This window comes from Uloborus diversus, unplaced genomic scaffold, assembly GCF_026930045.1.
Source record: "Uloborus diversus isolate 005 unplaced genomic scaffold, Udiv.v.3.1 scaffold_35, whole genome shotgun sequence".
Taxonomy (NCBI): domain Eukaryota; kingdom Metazoa; phylum Arthropoda; class Arachnida; order Araneae; family Uloboridae; genus Uloborus; species Uloborus diversus.
In genome coordinates, this window is record NW_026558516.1 from 465216 (window position 1) to 481412 (window position 16197).

General features: G+C 32.7%; 1 protein-coding gene across 1 annotated transcript; it reads right to left on the minus strand.

Annotated features, from left to right (window-relative positions):
• Positions 1–2579: 2579 nt before the first annotated feature.
• LOC129233347 (gastrula zinc finger protein XlCGF49.1-like) lies at positions 2580–3653 on the minus strand. Its single transcript, XM_054867386.1, has 2 exons — positions 3642–3653; positions 2580–3146 (listed from the first exon to the last, which is right to left on the minus strand). Exons 1-2 carry the CDS (start codon positions 3651–3653, stop codon positions 2580–2582), a joined length of 579 nt encoding a protein of 192 aa, XP_054723361.1.
• Positions 3654–16197: the final 12544 nt, after the last annotated feature.

Below are 16197 nucleotides of genomic sequence, written 5' to 3' on the forward strand. Positions count from 1 at the left end.
AAAAAAAAAAAAAAGGTTGATTAAAATGAATTAGTTAATAAAAGGTTGAATGAATAAATGAAAAGATAATGGACAATTAATTAATATTTAGCAGCAAGTTATCGCCTCTAAGCTAAGGCTAAGGCAGAACTAGATGAAAATAAATACATTAATTAATAAATGAAGAAAAATACATGAGTGAGTAAAAGAGTGAATGGACAAGAAAATCAGAGAATGAATTAGTAGAATAGCGAAATGAAGGAACATAAATGAATCAATTAATAAATGAAAACACAAGTGATTCTGTAAAGGATTGAGTGGGTAAACAAAATAAACTATTTCACTCTGCCGCGCCCGAATGTACTTGACTAATTGTGCAAAATGTTTAAAATACAAACAAATTTAATATTAACTAAATTAAGAAAGCATCATACATTAGAAGGTCCCAATTTATATTTCAAATGTTGAAAATAAGAACTTCCTCATTTTATACTAATAAAAATATTTTCTGACTTACAACAAACAATTGAAATACGAGAATAAACATTTTAAAATTGCCTGTACTTTCATGAGCTTTAATCTTCGGCGATATTTTTTTCCTGATTGGAATAGACAACATAAGCAACTACCAGGGTTGGTATAAAGGCTACCAGGGTTGTTTTTTTTTTTTTTTTTTTCAAAAAACCCAAAAATCCCGCTTTTTTTTTTTTTTTTTTTTGGTTTAAACCAAGTTTCTTTGGTTTAAACCGGGTTAACTTAGTTAAAACACTATTTATAAGAAAAACAATTTTATTTCAGGAAAACCATGAAGATTTTATGAATTAAATGTTAATGTATGTTTAATATTTATATGTGTAACTACAATTGCTTTGTAATTAATTAAATAACGAAGAGTAAAATCTTGTAATTTCATTTCCTCATAATTAGAGATTTCTTTTGGGGAATATTGTTTTAACTATTAAAAAAAATACAATAAGTAATTGGGTCTTGGTATAAATAATCAAATGAATAATTTACTGTGATGGTTCTCAGACATTATTAATAATGAATAACCAATAATACATTCATGCAAACTAATTTCCTCGTCATCATAACTATCTACTATAAATAAAAAAATAAAAATTGAATTCATGCAATTCTTAAACATGGAAAGTATTTTTCAGAATCTACAAATGAATCAAAGGTCTGATGTATGTTACACAACTTTAAAAAAAGTTACAAAATCATGTAATTTATTTACCTAATATATACGTGACAACAATTATAGAAACAGGACAAGTAGGATTTACGAAAACCATCATGTTTTAAATTGTAGACATTATTTCTCCTGGTTTAATGCATTTAGAAACACGATTTTTTTTAATCAAAGAAAATAAAAATCATATCAATTAAAGTCTCAGTAAACTTAAATGAAAACTCTTTTAAGATAATTTTCATAATGAAGAGTGTTATATAAATTAATGTCTGTTGATTCTTTCATCATTCATACATGAAACTTCCTTTAGTATATTGGGATTATAAAATTTCTTTAAAAGGTGACAATTTGACATTAAGAGCAGAGTTACATGAATATTTTTGGCTCTCATAATTATGCACATTTCCATTTCTTGCACTTACTGAATCGTCTATCGGGGGAGATGCAAAAAGTGTGCAGGTATAAGTGCAATTTTTTGCCTACTCAAGTGCTCTTGGACTTCAGTTATTTTTTCCTCTTGTCATTTAAATATTCTAGTGTTAAAATTTATATACACTTTGCATCGCTTCAATGGTACATAATCTACCTCAATAAATTTTAAGTAATCAAGCGAATTAGGTAGCACATAAAGTTTTGGTTCAAATATGCTTTTCGGACAATTTTGAAATGCAAAAGACTGAAAAATAATGACAATTAAAAAATTAAAAAAGAGAGCTACTTGGATTTTTTAAATGAGATTTTAGAAAAACTCAGTTAGCCTGCCTTGTATATTCATGTACCTAACGAAAAAGCTGCATAGATTTAAAAAAAAGAAAAAAAAAAAAAAAAAAATAAAGACTATTTAGCAAACTTGCATTACCTTCAAAAATACAATAAATTTATTAAACCTGTAATTTATCTATAAAGCTTTGCTAGTTACTTTGCATAAAATAGATTTTACTCTTCACACTAATATATAAAATTTATGAAAATATTCGGGGAAAACTGAAATGTTTCAGAAAAAAAAACATTTTTGGAAAAAACCTCATGGTTTTCTTACAAAACCACTTGGTTTAAACCAACATGCTTTATACCAAACACCCCTGGTACTACATAGTTAAAAAACTACCATATAGGTGGCGCTAAACACAGAGTAAATATTCACCCTTTCACTTTGCCCCATATTCTCCAACCTATCTTTCAATGAGTTAGTTAATGTAAATTTCAGAGAAATGTCATTTCACAAAAATTGCAGGTTGGGTGTTATGTCTTCTCGATGTATTCTTAAACGCCGATTGAAAGACAATTTCCAAAAATTTTTTTTTTCCTTAACAATACTCACAAGGTTACAAGAGTACTCAAAGTGGTCACTTTAGCGTGTTTCCCCAAATGTACTTTAAAAGATGAAGGAACAAGAGTCGCAAGATTATGGTTCAAGTTTGGTGTGCGTTTTCAGATGTATATCCAAAGTATGACCGTGAGAAAATGTCTTGTTACAGAACTCAGAAGAATACGGTTTTTCATTAGTGTGCGTCCTCAAATGCTTTTTCAAATTTGTACTTTGAGAAAATGTCTTTTTACAATACTCACAAGAATACGGTTTTTCATTAGTGTGAATCCTCAAATGGATTTTCAAACCTGAATTTAAAGAAAATGTCTTTTTACAATACACACAAGAATATGGTTTTTCATTAGTGTGTATCCTCAGGTGTTGTTTCAAAATAGAACTATCAGAAAAAGCTTTGTTACAATAATCGCAAGAATATGGTTTTTCATTAGTGTGTATCCTCAAATGGTTTTTCAAACCTGATTTAAAAGAAAATGCCTTTTTACAAAACTCACAAGAATATGGTTTTTCATTAGTGTGAATCCTCAAATGTGATTTCAAATTTGTACTTTGAGAAAATGTCTTTTTACAATACTCACAAGAATATGGTTTCTCATTAGTGTGCATCCTCAAATGAATTTTCAAACATGAACTTGTGGAAAATGTCTTTTGACAATACTCACAAGAATATGGTTTCTCTTTAGTGTGCGTCCTCAAATGTGTTTTAAAACTTGAACTACGAGAAAATGTCTTTTTACAAAACTCACAAGAATATGGTTTTTCATTAGTGTGAATCCTCAAATGTGATTTCAAACTTGAACTACGAGAAAATGTCTTTTTACAAAACTCACAAGAATATGGTTTTTCATTAGTGTGTATCATTAAATGTCTTTTCAAACTTGAATTAAGAGTAAATATCTTTTTACAATACTCGCAAGAATATGGTTTTTCATTAGTGTGTATCAATAAATGTCTTTTCAAATTTGAACTCAAAGAAAAGGCTTTTAGACAGTACTCACAAGAAAACTGATTTTCATTTGTGTGCATTCTCAAGTGATTTATCAGTTCAGAACTCATAGAAAACGTCTTTTTACAATACTTGCAACAAGCATATGGTTTCTTTTCAGCGCACAATGTTTCATGCGTATTTGAGTTATTTACAGGAACTGACATGGCAAAATAATTTGAAGATTATTTTTCCAGGTGAAGTAGTAGCTTAAATGCAGGTTTAGGCAAGTTAAATTGTATGATATTTTATTACATAAACTTAACACAGTAAAACTTGCAAAATTGACCACCTGTTGTAATCATCAAGAACAGAAATACTTCTTTATCATATATATCGACTTCTATAAGTCGACCACCTCTCTAAAATAAGCACAAAACTTCAGCACTGCTTCTTCTTTTGCTCAGTTCAGCATGTATATCGTCAAATTTTACATTTACCAGAGCAGTTTTATAATTCACTAAATGTATTCAGGATAAGGTCATTAAATTTCTTTGCTAAGCAGTGTTAACAATATTATAAAAAAGCATTGATTGTCAAAGGTATGTGTCTCTCAATGCCTCTAAATTTACATTCTCAGTGGCAAGTTTTCATAAAAGCATACAAATAAGACTTTTGTAGCCTGCATTTTTAAGTACCCCGTGTGAAAGGTGTTTATACATGGGCTGTGCTTAACATGTACTCTTTGAATCCAAATTTCTAAAAGTTCTCGAGTGCTATTACAAAGTATTATTTTACAAGTTTGAAAATCACTTGCATCAAAACGGAATCTCCCGATGTCTGCGATGCGACGTCCAGTTTCAAAGAGCTGGAATCGGGGTATACCAGTACCTACACACAGAAAAGAAACCAACTGAAATTATTAAATAGTAATGTTTTATTATAAACAAATTTACACCAAAACATTATTATAATAACTATTTAATAGTTATTACTATTAAATAGTAATTAACAAATAGTAGTAATTATTAAATAGTAATTAACAAAAGAAAGACAAATTCTTATAAAATTGTCAAATACCATTCATAATCAAGACACACTCATTATTTTGCCGAGTAACAGGGCTGGTTTACTAGGGCAGGGCTTCGCAACCGGTGTGCCGCGGCACACTGGTGCGCCGTGACAAGGAACCTGGTGTGCCGCGGTATTTTCGAAGTTATATAATAAAAAATTATTAAATAAAAACAAGAAATCCGACTGCGTAAAAACCAAAAAAAAAAAAAAAAAAACTAAAGAGAAAAATGTATAAGCCCAGTAATTTAGAATGTTATTAAGTACTACTGAATAACTACACTGTTGAAATAGTTTTATAACAGTACACAGATAAGACAAATCATATATTCAAAAGCAGAATAGAAGGATCAGCAGTGGGGACCCATTCCTTTGTGATTCAAGGAATCCCGTAAAATTTGAATGGGCCCCCGACTGTTGATCCTTCTATTTTGCTTTTGAATATATGATTTGTCTTATCTGTGTACGATTATAAAACGATTTCAACAGTGTAGTTATTCAGTTGTACTTAATAACATTCTAAATTACTGAGCTTATACATTTTTCTTTTCAGTTTTTTTGGTTTTTACCAGTTGGGGTTTTTTGATTTTATTTAATAATTTTTATTTTACACTTTTTAGCTAATTTTCATTTTCATTACTTTGTTATTATGATTAGGAGACGATATATTTCGCAATCTTGCCATTTCATTGAGAGCGTTTGTTTGTATCGTGAGGTTTATTAAGTAACTTGCGATGGTCTAAACTGCTGATAATTAGTCCCTTTAGGAACCTAACTCGGCTTAAAGCTACATGTGCTTCACCTTCGTCAAAAATGAGCGAACTTCAGTCAACCACAGCACAGCTATATAAACAGCCTGTATAACTCATGATGACGCGAAATCGGAAGCGTCGTCAGTTAGATCTTTTCTTTCTTTTGGTGCTTAATTGCACAGGTATGTTTTGATGAGGACTACAACCTGTGTGCCTTGCCTCCCTTAGGCATGAGATGTATTTTTATTACATATATAATAAAACACATGAAAGAATTTACATCACAAAGATGAGACAGTACAACCAGAGCGAGGGTGGGAGTCGAACCCACCGCCTCAGGTGTGCCGATGTCAAGCAGTAACTCAGACCGTTTGGCCACTGTCGAGTCAAATCTTTCTCGCGAAACTCAGTCCCTTGAATCAAGGCAAAAACATTCAATTAGTTAGAGATGAAAATCGAATTAGTAGACTTTCTTTCTTTTGGTGCTTATTGCACTGTTTTATTTTGATGAGACTACAATCTGAGTGTCTTGCCTTCGTTACGCATCATATATTTTTTATTACAGTACTGAATTCTTATAAAGAACACATGAAAGAATTTACATCAGAAAGAGGGGGAAAGTGCATCCGGAACAAAGGTGTCTTGACCCACCGCCTCAAGTGGGAGGAGCAATCGCTTAGACCATTCGGCCACTGAGGTCCCAATTAGTAGACTTAGTAAACAAAAAATTCAGGCAGTGAAAACTACCTGCATTTGTCGCACGCAGGTAGCGTACGACACAATGTGCGACACCCAGCTTGCGCCGATTCCAAACTGACAAAATGGCAACTGATTTTTGAAATGGTACTTTTGATTACTGTCATGTGTTTAGTGACACTCTCAAGGTTAAGACAAATCGATTGACTTAAGAATTACCGAAATTGGCCAAGGCGTTTAGCCTGTAGAACGCTACATAGGAACAGACATACATAGACTGATAAACACATTACCCTCCTTTGCGTCGCGCACGCGCAGTTGGGTAAAAAGAAAAGGACTTGATGTATATTGTTTTAAAGTTATGACCGAATAGCGTTTGCATCGTTCTGTAACTTCTCAATTCACCCAGTCGATCTTGTGCAATAAGACATACCCAAGGAGGGGAGAGGCGGGATTTGCTGCCTCACCTCTTTTAACTTCTTGTGATCCAATTACTTTCAGTTTTTCAAAACGGATTCTAATTTCCACGAAATCAACTAATTATACAGAATTTTTTCTAAATATTTCTCAAACGGGATTATCGCCCCCTCCCCCAGGTAGGAATCGTGCCCTCTCCCACCCAGAATTTTAGCCACAGCTTTAACTTTTGTTTTCCTCTTTTCCGGTTCCGATACTAATTTAATTTTATCGTAATTTCTCAAAGCTCGGTTCTGAGACTTAGCAAACTAGGAAATAAAACCATATATTGTTTCCAACATCGTGAAGCTCTCATGGCAAAGATCTTACCAGATGAGGTGAAGTCAGCTTTAGCTGAAATCGTGAAAATCGTGAATTTTATAAAATCGAGGCCGCTTAATTCTCTTCTTTTCTCCGTATACTTTGTGAAGAATTGAGTGCAGATCACCACTCCCTACTTCTTCATACAAAGATTCGCTGGCTTTCATGTGGTAAGGTACTATCAATAATTTTCGAATTAAGGGACGAGGTACGACAGTTTTTGATTTTAAAAAACGAAATGCAGTAAACCAGTTTGTTGCAAGACAAATATTGACTGGGAAAACTAGAGTACATGGCTGACATTTTTGAACACCTTAACAAATTTAATCGGAAAATGCAAGGACAAGGAGAGAATTTGGGTTACATGTATGGACAAGCAAAATGGGTTCAAATCAAAAATTCAGCTGTGGAGAGAAGAAGGAGATCGTGGCTCATTGGATATGTTCAAATGGACCGTCAACATGGCATGTGAAGGAAATGGCATGGAAGTAAAGCTGCTGAATGTGGTGGCAGAATTTAGCCATATTTCGGGACAAGTTCAAGCACTATTTCAAGAATACTGACATAGAATAATATGACTGGATTCGCGATTCATTCTCTTCATCTGCGGTTGCATCAGTTAAAGACCTTTCTTTGAAGGCGCGAGAAGAATTTATGAACCTCAAGAGCGACCGTACTCTTAAACTTGGGTTGAGCGAAGTGTCTCTGGACGAATTTTGGTTGCTAGTTAAGAATAAGTATCCCACCATCTCTTGTCTTGCTATTGACGTGCTGATACCATTTTCAACGACATATCTTTTGGAACTCAGCTTCATAACCCTCACACTTATAAAAAACAGCAAGAGACCATCTCTAAAGAGCCTGTATAAAGAACTTCGTGTAGCTTTTTCCAGCATAGAGCCGAACATCGAACGTCTTTGCTCCTCAAGGTAGGCTCAAGTGTCTCATTAGTGTCAAACGGAAGTTAGGTGCTTGGTTTTAATTTCTTGCTTGCTTCTTTCTTGAAACATTATTTGATAAATTGTTTAACCGCACTGTGCACTTTGATGACATGTTTGACAGAAATGCTTTGAAACATATGAAGCATAATTTTCTGTTTAGTCTGATATAAGTAGTTTTGTTGTTCATTATCAACCTCAATACATTCGAAATATTTCTTCTTTCTAAATTAATTTAAATACACTACGTTAGTTATAATTGTTTTATTCATATGAAAAAAGTCCCTCCCCCCGTTTTTTTATTTGTGAATGATAAAAATTTTCTATATTACCATTGCGAAATTAAGTGCAGTGTGCCCCGTTGATCTAGAAATTTTTTTAAGTGTGCCGCAAAGTGAAAAAGGTTGAGAAGCACTGTACTAGGGTATAAGTCATTAAATGAGTCACAAGAGGCAATAAAATGTAAAATGATGAATTTTGAGATCTTGCATTCTCAAATTATATTTTTTTCCCAATCACGAATTCCAATGGGACCCTACTCGTTAGGCTTATTGTTTCTACTAATCGCTTTTAACGCAACCATCATTTGAATTCACGTCAAAATTCAAATGAATGCCAGGGGTTGGATGTTATATAATTTTGAGGGTATAATGCTATTCAGTGCTAAAAAAATGTTTAAAACTTTACATGCCCCACCGAGCATGTTTGTCTAAAACTTACATGCCCGAATGAAATTTTTATCTGCACCGAAATTTTTACGTACCGAATAAAATTTTTATGTATCACTAATCAGACAGCTTTATATCTGAACTAAGAACAACTTATAAACCATAAAAAAATAATTTAAAGAAATACTTTAAAAACTAAGCAGTCCTTAAAATTAAAAAATATATATAATTACATAAAGGGCAAGAGCATAGGATCTGATCATTTATTAAATTATTTGACTAAGTTTAATATTTAAAAAAAAATTTTGGTTGGTGCACTTTCATCCTTTACGTTTCTGCTGATGATATCACAAATGATGAAATGCCATTCAGAGAGCACAATATTTAATTCGCTTCTTGATTATTATAACGTGGAAACACGGTACACAGATGAGCCAAAGTACATCATTTCAGGCAGAGAGTGATTAATGAATGTTTTTTTTTCTTTATTCTTAGGAATAAAACACATAAAAAAAAATTATAGTTAATTTTTAAACGAAAAGCCGGTTTTTGGCGCCGGAAATTAAACTTAAATATTTTTTTTCAATGCTTTTCCTGAAGGTATCACTCACCAAATTTTGTCAGAAAATTTCTTTTATACTCCTCTAAACTCAAGAATTTTTTCAAATTTTTTAAAGTGGTGGAACAATAAGAAAAAAATAAAAAGTGATTTTTTTTTCATGACTTTACGTTTAAACAAGTTTAAATATTTTTTATTGCCGGAAAAAAAAAAAAAATAAAAAATTTGAACAAAGTCAATAAAAAATTGTCTGCTGAAAGAAGAAGAAATGAAAATAATTTTTTTTTTAATTTTGAAAATAGTATCTTACCAGAGAAAAAACATAAAGAAAAAATGTAAAAAAACTAAAAAATATCCTTCATGACGTTATTAGGAATGTAAAAAAAATGATTAGAGAGTTTTTAAATAAGTATTATTCAATGTTAAATTGTACATAAGACGATTATATAATTTGTCCCAAATTTAGGGCGATGTTTAATGAACAGCCAAATGTCCAAATTAGGTTATCGCCAATACATTTGGCATTCTGAAGGAAATGGTGGCAACCATCGAAAAGTGCCTAGTGAACTTGAATGCCTACCTCATTAATATGCTTCTTGAAATATAAATTTGTTTGATTAAATTTTAATTGTTAACTCTTACTTTTCATTTCGCTACTTTTTTTTTGTTTGATAAATTTATTCATTTGAACTTTGCATGTTCTCATTTAAAAAATGAGGTATCTGGATAAATCTGAAGATATTGGCTCCATCGATGCAGGAAAGAAGAACAAGTTTAATTGGGAATGGTTAAACAGAGTGGATTCCTACAATGAAAAGATGGAAATATGGGATAAAAAAATTGATAGGGCTGGATTTTGTTTTTGTGTTTCTTGCAACAAGCCCTTTACATATGCTAATAATAGTGTGAAGGCATTATTGCAACATTCTTCTACAAATACTCATAAAAGAAACCGGGAATCATTAAAAAATGCTGGTGTATTAGGCTTTAGTGTATTAGTAAATGAATGTAATTAATGGTTAAGGATTCAGACACAAAGGAGGAAAACATTCTTTGAAAAATTTTAAGAAATGAGCAAAATTAAAAGAATTTAATTCCCACCATGCACATGGACGTATTATGTCCAATTAAAACTTCGAGTTTTAGCCCCAACAAATATTTGTTTATAAATTATTTATATACATAATATAATGTGTACATACACGCAATGTGTATATATATGCCCATCAAAACACTTTTTCTTTTCGGAAAAAGAAGTTCAGGTATTTTTTCATGGAGTCACAATCACCCCTGTTTGGGAATAATTCTTCAGCCTTGATCCAATAAGGACAAAAATTTCGAGCATTAAAGGATCTTTATTACAATTTAGACACTGTTTAACATAATTATCTTAAATAACTGACTGTTGATATAATAATTTATGATGATTTTTTAGGCGAGGTTAGTCTTAGTCACTGTCTTCATTCACAACGACGTTGACTTTTTCATCAATGAACTCAATATTTCGGCAGGCTTTTCCGTTTTTGCCAAATATTGCACATGAGACAGAAATTATATGCTCGTAGCAATGTGTGACCAATATGCGACAGTGTGTACAATTAGCACAGTCACAACAATGTCGAGTAATCCCATGGAGGTCATTCTTATCCGACTGATAATCAAAAAAGTAACAATATGTTTCTGAATCAATATGTCGCGGTCTTACTTCAAGTTTTAAATATTAGGTGTAGAAACGTACCGAGTAGCACTTTGGCCAAATACCGAGTACTCGGCCTTTCACTATTCGGCCGAGTATTCGAGTTACCGAGTACCAGTTATGTTTTAAGAAGAACCACCGACACACATGTGATGAATTTTGAACTTATCAGAATAGTAGTATAGACCTCCTTATCCATATGATAGTTTTTAAAACTAAATTCCTAATGAAATTTAATTACGCATTACATAAACAATTTTGTTTATGTCAAAAATTTTACAAAACAATCATTTTTAAAATTAAAAATAAATAAAAGGTATGCTTAATTCAGTTGTAATTAAAACAAATTATGTATACCAATCAATTATAGTCTTTTTCAGTGCATAACATGTGAGCTAAAGAATGTAAAGACATTCGACAAAAAAATCCGACTTCCGTCGGATGCCTTTAACTCCACGAGCTCCCATTTTGTGCCTTGAAAAAGGAATTCCTTGTAACGCCAAAACACGTGTCTGCAGTGTTCCTGCACTGTGCTTTTAACGTTGTTTTATTTCCTTTTATTTTTTAAGCAAAGGAATTTTTATATTTTTATAACTAATTTTTGTAGCAAAAATCCATTTTTAATTTAAAAATTCCATATTTTCTATACTTACCTTTTTTGTACAATTTTTAATAAATAAGTTTTATTAACTTTGGGGATGTTAAAATAAAGATTTATTCCATTGAAGCATTACAAACTTCATTATTCTCAAAATTTAAATTTGATTTATAAATTTTAATTGTAAATGATTACAGAATATAATGCTTGATCTTTTTTTATAAATTTTAGTATCTGTCTTGGACAATATTCAATTTTTTGCAACTACTCGGTATTGACCGAGTATCTGATCAGAATTTGGCCGAGTACCGAGTACTCGGTATGTCTCTAATTAGGTGTGATTTTGACATAATGGAGTTCAATCGTTCCATTTTTATTCATCATCTCTATGATACGGCTTGAGACATTTGATTTTGACATATATTTTCAGTCTCATGACCCACGTTTGGCAAAAATAGTAAAGCCTGCTGAAATATTGAGTCATATGTTCATTGATGAAAAATTAAATGCCGTTGTTAATGAAGACAGAGGCGAAGACTAACCTCACTTAAAAAATCATCATAAATTATTATATCAACAGTCAGTTATTTAAGATAATTATGCTAAACAGTGTCTAAATTGTAATAAAGATCCTTTAATGCTCGAAATTTTTGTCCTTATTAGATCAAGACTGAAGAAATATTCCCAATAGCATGGACAAATTATATAACTATCTTATGTACAATTTAGCATTGAATTATATTTATTTAAAAGCTCTCTAATCATTTTTTTTTTTTTTTACATTCCTAATAACTTCACGAAGGATACGTCTTAGTTTTTTTATATTTTTCTTTATGTTTTTTCTCTGGTAAGACACCATTTTCAAAATTAAAAAAAAAAAAGAAATATGCTCATTTCTTTTTCTTTGAGCAGACACTTTTTACTGACTTAGTTCAAATGATTTTTTTTTTTTTTTTTTTTTTTGGAGCAATCACGATTGCTTATTGCTTTTATTTGACTGTTTTTTTAGTGTGCTATCATTTTATTTTCCCAGTGCCACCCTCTGCAGCATCACTGTCGACCGGCTCCTCACGATGCTGTTTCTATAGCGAAAGCCATCTCCAGGTTGCATCCATGTCCTACACACACACACGCGCACACATACACAACTACACACACATACACCTACACATACACAAACACATACACACACGCATACATACAGACACCTACACATACACACAGACAAAAAGATACACACAACTACCCACACATTCATGCCTGCACACAGACACAAACACATGTGCCTGCACACTATATACACATATCCCCTACACACAGACATACATAACCCCACACACAAACACACGCCTACATACACACACTCGTGATTGCGAAAAACATAATTTGAAATCAAGAGGTCAAAATTCAAATTATTTTTTTATTTATTTATATATTTTTAAGACACAAACACACATACACATACCCCCTACACACAAACTCCCCACACACAAAAACACACACACCTACATATACACACTCGTGATTGCAAAAAACATAATTTGAATTAAAGATGTCAAAATCAAATAATTTTTTTCTTTTTTGGCAATAAAAAATATTTAAACTTGTTTAAACAGAAAGTCATGAAAAAAATTATTTTTTAATTTTTTTCGTAATGTTCCACCACTTCAAAAAATTTGAAAAAATTCCTGAGTTTAGAGGAGTATAAAAGACATTTTCTGACAAAATTTGGTGAGTGACTCTTTCAGGAAAAGCATTGAAAAAAAATATTTAAATTCATTTCCGGTGCCAAAAACCGGCTTTTCGTTTAAAAATTGACTATAAAACTTTTTTATGTGTTTTATTCCTAAGAATAAGGAGAAAAATTACCATTCATCAATTTTGAATTTTACTATGAAAAAAAATAAAATCGAAAAAAACAGGATTTTTTGAAAAATTAGAATGCGGTTTGAGATAAAGAGCTGAAAATTTCGCTAAATTATTTTTATTCGACACCAAAATGATCCCCCAAGTGCGAGTCGAAACGGAGGCAAGGGCAGATTTAACCTAGAAACCTGGCCACGGTCTTTCAACATTTCCCCTGGTATGAGATCCAAAACATGTTTTTTCTAATACCTAAATAAACTCATTTCTGTAGATACGGCCTTTTTCCATCCCACGGCAGAATGACACTGCGTGATAAAGGGAGGAAAGGGTTCAAATGCGTTTTAAAAAAGAGATATCTTTTAATGACAGCCACAAAACACTCTAGAAGGTAAACACATAAAAATTGGGTACTTTTGTTTCCAGAAAAGATAAGATACTCACGATCACTTGTTCATCGGCATCAAAATACCGATATAGTTGAGAAAAGTTCTGTGGCTTCCTGTTCCTTTATCTTCTGCGAAAATCGAAGGATAAACTTCAACCCACTAGCGAACCGGAGATTTGCATTCAATACAAAAGATGGTCCGGCACTTGGACGAATAATAAAAACGAATAGAAGCGACACAAAGGATTATCAATATAGCTAAATAGGAAGCTTTAGTGAAATTAAAAACACAACTACAATGCCGACGGTAACTCTGGGACGGCGCGTCAACAATAGCAATCGGTCACAGTTAAGTTTTAACTCATTTCCATATCTGGCTCCCGCCTCCATGCTCGACAAGTAGGACAAGCAACAGCTCCTCCTCTTCAACCCTCATCATAATGGTCATGCTCGAATAGTGCTACCCATTATAACGGGAGGTGTAAACTCTTCTTCTTCTTCCTCAAGGATTAGGCATATAGCCTGTTCCGGCTTCTTGATCGCCCCACCGCTTCCTAGGGCCTACCACGGTCTCGTTTGCCCTTTGGTCTGTAATAAAAGGCAGCTCTTGGAAGTCTCCCTCGTGCCATGCGTCGAACATGGTTTTTCCAATCGTTACGATATTCCGTGATTTTTTCATTGAGGCTGAATGTCTGTCATTCCCTACGAATAGATTTATTCCTTATTTTGTCTAGGATAGTGCAGTTCTTCAGTGATCGCAAATACTTCATCTCTGCTGCTTGAATTCTACTAGTTTCTTGACTGTTCAATGTCAATGTTTCAGAGCCGTATAGGTGTAAACTCATTACGATTAATGTCTGTTGTAGGGCTGGGCGATATCAGAATTTTAATTCGGCGGCACATCGCCAGTCGAATATCGATGTTTTCGATATATCAAATACAAATAAAAACCAAAGATGATCAATGGTCCTCCTAAAGCTATCACCGCCTCCTCCTGTAAGCTGTTCCAAACGACACTACATCCTACATCGATAGATTTACGTGGTTAAATTCCATATTTTATGGGGAGGGGTGTAGCAAAGAATATACATGCAATGTCTATCATATATAAGTAAGCATCTGCAATAGAGAAAAGCCATCGGCCATCTCGCTGAATAAATATTTCAGCAATTTATTCTAATAATAATAGCTACAGCAAGGATGCGCATGTGCGCATACGGGGGGGGGGGGGGGGGGAGTGTATCATGAGGCAGATTATACCATTAAACCTTTGGAGAAGTTACTTAAAAGAATTTCAGTCTTTTCTTTTCTTTAGTGGGCCGCAATTCTTGAGTTAAAAGGAGGGGTGAGAAGCAGTTGTGGGGAATGGGTACCTCTAGTTACATCTGTATATCAAGATCTGCAACAGAGGAACGCCATCGGACATATTTGACAAGTAAAATATTCTATCGATTTATTCGAATAACTATAGCTTAAGCAAGCGTACCCATTTGAGGGAGGGGGGGGGGGTGCGGGTCATGACGCTCAGTATACCATTGAAATAATCAGAGAAGTTATTTTAAAAGGAGTTTAGTCTCTTCAACAGAAAGCGGGTGGCGCAATAAAATTGAGAGTGCCATCGCATTTGCGGGGGGGGGGGGGGGGGGTAGCAATTCTAGCTTAAAGTTTAAAAAATTCGAGTTGAAGAAGCTCGTATTTAAGTTTTTATTATTTCAAAAAAAAAAAAAAAAACTATTTAAAATTTTACGAAAGAGAAACAATTTTATTACATTTCATGCAAATAAAACATTCAACAGTGAATCTCGAATTGTTAGTTACATTTACGATCTTACACTCAAGCTCCCTCCCCAGAGAAAAATTAAATCGAAAATACGACTTTAACTTTTTTTCTTGAGAGATTTCATTTTAGACACTGAAGCAACATGTTGCTTACAAGAAAGTCTTATGTGAAAAAATGAATAGCCCCATGCAGGGCCAGACTTTCGTGTAAAATAAGAAAGCTGTAGCATGGGGCCCCACTTAGCTCCTTAAAAAAAAAAGAAAAAAAAAAGAAAGAAAGAAAGAAAGAAAAGAACTTGAAAAAGTAAATTTTATTTTCAAGTGCTTGAAAACCTTGAAAAATTGTAGCTACATTTCAAATAGAAATGGTAGGAGGAGGAATGTAAAAATATATCAAATTCAGCTCCTTGCTACACCCTGTATCAAAAATGTAAAAAATCATAGTTCTCATGTTTCTGTAACATATTAATTGCCATCAAATCTTGTAACTCTTATTTTTTACATCTTGCTATTTATTTATTCCCGAATGCAGGAATTTCAGAAATTCTTTTGCTATTGATTGCTTTTATCTTACTTTTACTGTGTACTAGCTGCATTGCCCGGTTTTGCACGGTCGACCTTCAACTCAGGCTTCAATTAGAGGGAAAAAAAAAAAAAAACACTGTAAAATTTCCCCTCAAAAAATAACCATTCCTACAGAAAGAGAAAAAAAAACCGCCAAACCAAAAACTCCCGAATACATTTAATACAACCTTCCATAAATACAACAAAAATCCAAACTCGATTATCTCCTGCTGGCAGTACAAAAAAAAAAAAAAGAAAGATAATTCTGCTTTGGGGGCAAAGTGAAATGGTTAAAACAACTGATCTTTTTCAAAGAGAACAAATCGGAAGTTCGTTTTGAAAATTACAGCACATAAAGAAAGAACGTTCTATTGTATATCGAAACAGTACTTTTCATTTTTGGCAGTAAATTTGAATCTTAA